Source organism: Tyto alba, unplaced genomic scaffold (assembly GCF_018691265.1).
Source record: "Tyto alba isolate M040663 unplaced genomic scaffold, T.alba_DEE_v4.0 Super-Scaffold_2, whole genome shotgun sequence".
Taxonomy (NCBI): Eukaryota; Metazoa; Chordata; class Aves; order Strigiformes; family Tytonidae; genus Tyto; species Tyto alba.
In genome coordinates this window covers 87,115,875-87,124,706 of record NW_024881282.1, presented here as the reverse complement: position 1 = coordinate 87,124,706, position 8,832 = coordinate 87,115,875, and the positions used below count along the sequence as shown (strand labels likewise).

The 8,832-nt window shown below is 42.2% G+C and overlaps 1 protein-coding gene across 1 annotated transcript in view; it reads right to left on the bottom strand.

The window, feature by feature from the left end:
* Positions 1-1,248: 1,248 nt before the first annotated feature.
* The window catches only part of MKLN1 (muskelin 1), a 98,795-nt gene continuing 91,211 nt past the window's right edge, over positions 1,249-8,832 (bottom strand). Inside the window, exons 17-18 of the mRNA XM_042791933.1 lie at positions 3,311-3,365; positions 1,249-1,563 (exon numbers count right to left, since the gene is read on the bottom strand). Of these exons, the coding sequence (XP_042647867.1) occupies positions 1,442-1,563; positions 3,311-3,365 (177 nt within the window). The 3' untranslated portion in view covers positions 1,249-1,441. The remainder of the gene's footprint in view (positions 1,564-3,310; positions 3,366-8,832) is intronic.

The window sequence follows — 8,832 nt, the reverse complement described above, 5'->3', positions numbered from 1 at the left end:
TCTTTATTTCAAGAGTCCAAATCATCTTTGCACACACAAGACTTCCATCAAGTTCAACAGGAGTCGTGCAGCCACAGTGGGTGCAGCAATGAAACCCTACCGGCATGAACATTTCTGGACATAAAGCTTTGCAGTCTCGTATAAATATTTACATCTGCCAGTTTGTACTGAATGCTCACTGACACCAAATGCAGAAAGTTTCTAATGCTGGGTATGTGTATCCTTCATTCCACTTCACAGCGCAGCACCAAGCCCTTACCTTATTTATAAAGAAGGCTTTCAGGGAGGAAGAATATATTTTCTATACATATGCATCAGCTTGCTTTCAAAGAGATTTATGCGAAAAAGGCCTCCCTCACATTCAGATCTAGGTCTAAAATGCATTTAAAAGTGAATGAGCTGCACTACATAGGAAGGAGGCAAGCTGTTCGGAGCAAATCCTCTTTACATTTACACATTGACAAAAGCACACAGAAGCATAGGCGCATGTAAACGAGGACAATCTGCTTCAGAAATCCTACACCCAGCCCGGAGTCAGGTTGCCGAGCTCGGGTGTGCGGGCGGTGGAAGGCGCGGCTGTGCCTGGCTCTGCGAGGACCTGCACGGTTTCTCATCAGAAGAGCAGAGAAAACAGAATAATCCCCCAAAAGGGGCCCGTGCAGATGCCGACTGCGCTCCCGTTTCCCAATAGTTCCTCTGAGGCTCCCACTCGCCTGTCGGGTTTAAGTGGAAGGCTCCAGAGAGCGGAAGACGGGCATGTAGGTATTCAGGTTTAGATTAGGTATCAGGTGCAATTTGACACTACTGTCAGCCCGATTCTGGGGTGAGGAGACAGGCAATTTGTAACACGCGCTCCCCTTCACATGACACAATGCGATCACGAACTCAAGACACATACATTACTATTACCTCAACGCATGCCAGTGTCCTGCCGCCAAGTTATTCAGCTGCTGAGGATGAAGTTGTAGGGTGAAGCAATACACCGTGACTAGCTACGAATGAGCCAAGAGCAACCTCCCCCCGCCCCTCCCTCCCTTTTCTCACAAAAACCCAAAATAATCCCCATCGTCTTTAATGCCAGACAACCCACAAATCTCAATTTTCCCCTACAGGCAAAAATGATCACCGCACGATTGTTTTGGTGGGTTTGTTTTTCTTTTTTCCCCTTCCCCCCCCCCCCACCTTTTCATCTTACATTTGCCAACTCAAAATCCAAAGTCAGAAAAAATATATATATTTAGTCAGAAGTATGTCAGTTACATTTTATTAACCTACTCCAAGGGAAAAGCTTCAGGGATTCACCATACAAGTATAAAACCCCTTTCAAACACCTAGGGGTTACTATATTACTTCATCCCAGCAGTCAATCAATGCAGTAAAAAAATTAAAATACTGAAAATGGATGCTTTTCCCCTCTTCCACGTGTCCAGTGATTGCTCCGTTACAGCGTGATGAGGTCCACCAGGTTGCCTTTAGGAGGGGTCATGTTGTCTGGAAAGAAGTTGACTAGAGTATCAAACAGCTGAGTTCTCTGCGCATACGTGTGGTCAACATCTGAAAATCCTGGGGAAGGAAGAAAAGGGGAAAGCAAGTCAGCGCTCACTACTTGAAACCCTCAGTTAAGCTGTGGAATATGCCGGTTGTCCATTTCGGACAGATGTTAACTGTTTGCTGCTTCTGCCTCAAATAAGTACGGAGCCCGCCAGCTCTGTCCCACCGCTATGTGTGTATACACAGAGATCATGTCACCCCGAGCCAACACTGCAATCAAAATGCCATAAAAACTAATAAGCAAACGGCTGCCAAGCTCATTGACAGTCCTGAAGAAATGGGGGAAGCAAGAGTCCTCAGGGGACTGCTCAGATGTCCCAGAAAACAAAATCTGTGTAGCTATTTTTATTTGGTGCCTCATTTCTTCTGTCCTCAGGCTTTCCTCATTATCTTCACTACTGTCTTAACCAAAACTGGTACTTCTATTGCTTGCAGCTTTTCTTGAGACAAGCTCTGCTGCTGGTACGAGTCCCAAGTCAGCGTTGCTATTTAGTCACTGGACTTGCACTGCGGACCCGGGTTGCGTCTTGGCACAGGAGTGCTGTGCAAACTCGTTTTGTTGCCTCCCAACAGGAGAGGGTTTAGTCTGCATTGTTTATCCAAATCCCCATACTTAAACCATCGACAGCAAGAACAATAGCGTGGGCATACGGTGGTTTCCCCTGCTTTGTATTACTTCAATCACTGGTATCTCAAAGGAATGCTTTTTATAATTTAGTGAAGTTACTCTTCAGTTAATCAAGGTCAACCAAGTTAATCAGATCAAGGAGGGCTTGGGTTTTTTGTTTTATTTTAGAAGCCCCACTTCATGTATCCATCCTCCTATCTGTAAAACCAACCTCCGAATAAAGCATTTGCTTGTGTTAAGAACTAATTCATGTTTTAGAACACTTAAAAGTATGAAAAAAAAACAAAACAAAACAATTTTCTGAAACTTGGGTTTTCTTTCTTTAAAAAATTCATCTTAAAGCATTAACTAAGTCTTCCAAATCACACAAGCTCAGCAGAGCTTCCTCATCCAGCAGGGCAGAGAGTGCAGTGGGCTTTTTCCTCTCCTCAGTTCCTTAGATTGGGAATCATGTGTTTGTCAAAAACTGAAGTCATCCACGCTCCTAGTGAGAGCTCGGTAACCTGAGGACACCACATCCTTACAAGAATGTAAATTATGCCTATAACCAAGCTACAGCTTACCCAGGATTAATCTCTCAACTGTTTAAAAGAGTTAACTGGACAGAATAGTGAAACGAATTATGGCTTTGGCTCAGACCTCCTGTTTCCAGCCCTACACGCCACTGTTTTATTCGCTCTTGACATTCTGCCCAAAGAACTAGTTCTGCAAAGAACAGAGCGAACCAAACTACTCCAGGAATTGCAGATATCACAGCAAACAGAGCTGTAGCCATGCTGTGAGATTCCAAAGTGACATGACAGGAGGTGCTTTATTCTGACCAAAGCTTCTGTTTATTTGGGTAACAGTGAAGCATCAGATGTAATAAGAGACAACAAATGATCCTGGTAGGCATGGGTTTAAAACCACTGGTGACAGATGTTTTAAGTATCGGACCCAGGCATGGGACACTGGTCATTATAAATAATCTCTCAAATGTCTAAGTAAGGGCATTTTGCATATTCAAACTGAAAAGGGCCTACAATATTCATATGAACTATAACATTTCATATAAAACCAGTAGAAACTAATAGTAATGATCTTTATCAGAAGGAACATACTTAGTATAATTATTCTAATACAAAAACTCACCAAGAGTGGTGAAATCCGAGCCAGACTTAAATAACGCTGAGGCAAGAAGCTGAAACTGCATAAGAGGAGGTGGAGGGACAAAGAAAAAAAAAAAAAAAAAAAAAGTGTTATTATCTGCACAGGAAAAAAAACGAAAGATTCGTAATAGTCCAAGTGGCTTTAGAGTTGCTGGGTTTTCTTTGCACAATCTTTAGAACTACTGTGCCATACACACGAATAACAGCAGCCGACACTTTCATACGAGCAATACAATTTGTCACCTTGGCAGAGCAAACTGGATGGGTTTTCCTAGAATTAGAGCAGCATTGATGCAAAGGTAGGTACTTGACTGGGAGCCCTAAAACCTAACTTTATATATATGCTTTTTTGCCTCTCTGCCAGATATCCTAGTGTAGAAGTAAACTAGAGCCTCTTCCGCACAACAACACTGCCAGGGATGAGCACGGTACAGTCTCTGATCAAGGATTAGATGGCACAAAAACAGGGTAACTGCCACAGTGCAGCATGAACTTCTTGAACACAGAGAAAGCTTTAAATGGCAACAACCTTCCTGAACCGCCAGAGGAGCTCATATCACCAGTTTACAGCAGTGCCTTTTTAACTAAAAATAAAATTCTTTGCTTGGGAACATCAGAATCATGAGTAAAAACGTTTTAAGTAACACATTCACGGCTTTATTCTCCCTTAATGTCTTCCTGATAGACAGTGAACACAGCATCTTCCTCTGCCCCTGGCCGCTGTTTTCAGTTACCCAGGCTGTAACAAAGCTTAGTGCTTTGTCATGTTTCCTTAAAGAATTAGCCAATCCCTTAAAGGCTTGTAATCTTTTGTCTCCTGTCTGTGTGTCTTTACAGTACACAGCCCAAAGGAAAGGGGAGAAAAAAGAAACAGAAGAGAAGTAAGTATGTTCAGGGAAGGAGTGGGAAGAACAGCCAGGAAGTACATATCCATTAGTTTAATTTCAATTAAAAAATGGGATCACAGACAATTTGCAGGCAACTAGGAGTGGAGAAGGTGGTGAGTAGCAGCCAATGGCAACAAGTTGCATCACATCACTCTGATTTCTTCTACGAAGCAGCAGGCCCTACGGATGGGACTTGGCAATAGACATTGTCCATTGTGACTTTCATAGGACTTTTTGTCCTTTTATACGATATTTAAGGCAAATTATCAAGGCATCACCTAGATTAAGCTAACAGGGAATGGCAAATAGGTCAAATACCTTTACTGTGGGTAGCCATCAATGGTCTGACATCAAAATGGAGCCATGAATCAGAAGTGATTCATCTGTGCCCCAGAGTCTGCATTATTGTGCGTTTTCAGTGATAACCTGCTTGACAGAACAGGACACATTCACTGAGTCCACAGACCTTACACCACACTCGGACAAGCTACCAGCACAGTAGCAGACAGGTTTCAGACTGTTTTTTCCATTTTATCCAGCTTATAATGAAGGATCAAGGTGCAATTCACATCTGCAAATCAACCTAACTAGGAAAATCAGCTATACAGAACAGGCTGGGGTACATAGGCTGAAAACACATTTAGGAGTTATAATAGATCAGCATCATCCTATTGCAAAAAATTTAAAATGCACAGAAAATGCATGAAAATGAGTAGGATCTTCAAATAAATCAAGTACTCCTGGTGTTATCAAGGCTCCCTTAGTCTCATCTACAATAAGGCAACCACTTTTGGATGCTCTGTATCAATTAGTAACGTATGAGAAAAGCACTAGAAAAAAAATCAAGTGGTCTGAAAATCAAGCTCTGTCACGAAAGTTCAAAGGAGTAAGGGTTGCAGAGCCTCCACAGGAGAATGTCCAAGGATGAAACTGCAAAAAGTTACAAATGTAGAAGGTTGCTACAAAAAGGTGAATCTACAACTAAGTTCAATAAGCCACAAAAAAAACACTTCAGCATTATCAGTTCTAACATGATATCAAGGAAAAAAAAAAATCTAAAGTAAGGACCGTAGTGCACTTGAATAAATTTTGGGAAGGCCACCATGTGAAGCTAGCTCTGGAGGTATTTAAGAACAGGTTAGAAAGATACAGGATTGGCAAACTGCAGGACTGGGGGAAGAGGTTGATTAAGTACCCTCTTGAGTGCGAGGTCTGGTTATATGAAACCAAAAGGGATTGCAATGCTACCCATGTATTTCACTGCTAGCGTAACTTGTAAGAGTTGCTTGGCTCCAAATCAGCAACGTACTTAAACAGATGCCCAGCATAAAGAGCTCCAAAAGTTCCAATAAAACCAGTGGCTAAATCTGTGCTGCTTCTGATAGCAAACGCCACGTCCTGGCCATCTTTCCCTCCCACACAATTGCCTTACGGGCCTGCTGCCAACTGCCTGGTAGCACATGAAGCCGGCTATGCCGGGACAAAGCGGGTGCCACATGCTTCAGGGGGTTCCCTTGCCTCCCCCAGCAACGCCGGCAGCCGTCCCGCTGCAAACAGAAAGCAAGCCGTGCTCAAGGCTGGGTCTCGGTCTGCCCAACTATGAGACCATATAGGCAGGATCCAGCCAGTAGCTTGCTGAACTGAGACCAAAAAGCTGTTGAAAAGACCCTCTGCCAAGTATTCCAGCCTCATCTGCACCAGGCATGATGGGTTTTCATGGCTACGAGTTCCTTTCCAGCTCCGTGGGGAAGGAATATCTTGTCTTCTTCACTGATGACACTGCACTTCAGTTACACTTGAGGTTTGCTGTTTGCTTGTTTTTAAATTATACTTTATGTATCATCTCTAATTTAAAAAGCACTTTCTGATAGAAAAGTCAAGCACATAAGAACATCAGTTACAGACAGCCTTGAGCCTAAGCTGGTTCACTCTGCATTTGCATTACAATGCCAGCTAACAGCATGATGTTCTCCCAAAGGACTCCTACTTGTTTGGTTTTTTCTGTTTGTTTTTTTTTTTTTTTTTTCCCCCCCCCTCAGTGCACAGGTCAGATCCTGCTTACTCAAGACCACGTCTCCTACACACTGTTCACAGCATATATCCAATGCACTATTTTCTTCATGAAGTTCAAACTCTGCTCTAAAGGAGGAATTAATTTCTTCATCAGTTTTCCTATCGTATTAATTGTTATCATAACAGACAGCACTTCAAAATGATTAAATTTGGGTCCCCTATTTGAAACTACCAGAATCTGATTTTTCAAAATACGCAGTATTACGCAGCAGCTTCCGAATTCACTTGCAGCCAGAAGAGCAAAGCCCTCAGGCAAATCACACCTCGGATCTCTCCCATCAGGCACCAGAACGAAAGACCCAATTAATGACCATCTAAGAAAAACTATTTGCTTAAAGTCACATAGCAACTCTGTTACATAAGCAGGATCAGAATTCAATTACCCAGCAGAAGCATCCAACTGCTTTAATGACAACACCACCCGTTTCCTTCTGACAATCCCTCTGGCTCACTGGCTTCATCCATTCCAAATTAAGCCTCCGTTTAAAAGATAACAGTTCCCTCCATTATACAATTAACTTCTCTCTTGGAGATCCAACCCACCTTCTGGACTGAAACAAGAGTTTCTTAGGGATAAAAATATATGGTTAGCTAATATAAGGCTACATGAGTTACATATCTGGTGCATTAGTTATATATATATGGCTAACTAATATAAGGTTAACCGATACGATCAACCTCATTCAGAGAGAGGCCAAATCAAGACTACATGGGTAACATTAATTCTGGCATCTTCCAACTTGTGGCTTTCATGTTTCCAATATTACTGTTCTTTTATCAGTTGTGTGCACTTGATCTGGGTTCCTACCCACAGCAAAAAAAGCAATTCTGCTACGTGGCAACCCATGCAAGTTTTCGTATATTTGCTGCCTGCCTCTGCCTTTTGTGCAAATGAAAAGGTTAACACTAAGGGGGAATGAGTAACTCCTGTTTGGGATACCCGGCAGGTTGTATGAATCAGACATCATTCCTCCTCCGTAATGTCTGTTCGACAAGTGCTCAGGTCACAGTGTAAAACAGTTTCTCAGCTTTGACCAGTTCTGTTGGGATGGTGCCTCGCAGCGTAGGCTCAAAGAAGCAAAGAGAAGCTCTAATTGTTTGAGGACGGAGCCGTCACTAGCTGAAGTTGGGAAGGCTGAACACTGTATCTGTAAAGGCTCCTTGGCTCCAAAGCCTCTGCTCCTGCAACATTCAGACTCTGAGGCTTTACAAAGAATCACAGCAGGACACAAAGAAGAGAAGCATGCTTTTCTTAGCTCCTTCCTAGAACTACTTTTCCCATTTGGGCTTCAATTTTCCCAGAAATATCAGTCTAATGAAGACTTGAACAATACTTTTGGGCCCTGCTGGCTTTATCTGGCAAATTTATTAAAGACAAGGTCTTAAGAATGGAAAGTATGAAGCAGCCTTGAACAGGGGCCTCCAGCCTCAGTCTACAAGCTAGTCAGGCCTCAAACTGGCCTCCAGGTCCTTGCTCTTTTTCATACCAGGCTCCAAGAAAAACACACTGCAAGTTTTACTTGCACTTTGTATCTGTTTTACTTCACCAGTTGTTGAATCTCAATCTCAACGTACAAAATCATCTTACCCTCCTTTAATTGGACAGCACTGGCCGTTATTTATATCATCTTGATTTCTTCTATAGCCTACTAAGAAGCTGTAAAGGTCTGGGTACTATTACTCCAGTGGTCAAGGAACACCTTTAGCTTTGTACATGATCTGCTGATGGTGCTTAAATAGCACCTGTTTTTCCTTGACGCAAGTACAAAACTTGGAATTAATTTTGATTTTCTATTTTGACTCTCCTTTTATCTTTAAAGGCTTCTAGCTGTAAACTACCACCAGATACACGTCTGTGTGTACAGGAAATAGAAGAACACCCATGCCACCAGAAATTTTTCACACCAACAAATGCCAGTCTTTTATGCAGCTTTAATCTCTCCATGAACTAGAACACACGGGCAAATCTCCATGCACTCTGGGGATCTACCCTCCTTTATATACAGTATTGGAGCTATTGATGCAGAGCCAGTAAAAAATAAATTCACTGATCAGAAAACACTGAACTAACTGAAGAGGTTTAAGTCTTTTCCAGCAGTATCAGTTAAAGAAAACTGGATCTGTGTTTGTGGGCAATAGCTGAGAAGGAGCTGGCATACAGCCTGTGGCTACTAAACCAAGCCCCCATGTGGTACCTGTTCCTCGCAGGCATCTACTTCACTTGAGAGTAATAAAAGAAAGAAATAAAACTATAATCCTATTAACATCCCTTAAATTCACAACAAAGGAATGAAAATCTGGGGCTATGTTCCTACTATCAATCATTCATGCTACTTTAAACAAAATTGGTTTCTAATGCCAAAGCAAGTTTCAAGAACAGTCTGTTTATTTTCTTTGGCATCCAACTCAAAACAGCTGAAGATACTTGCCTAACGAAGTTATAAGAGATTACTTGTATTATAAAGCAAGTAAACCTTACCTCAAAGTGAAATTCTGCCTGTAATACTATATAACACTACCCATATCTCAATCCATAAAACACAAA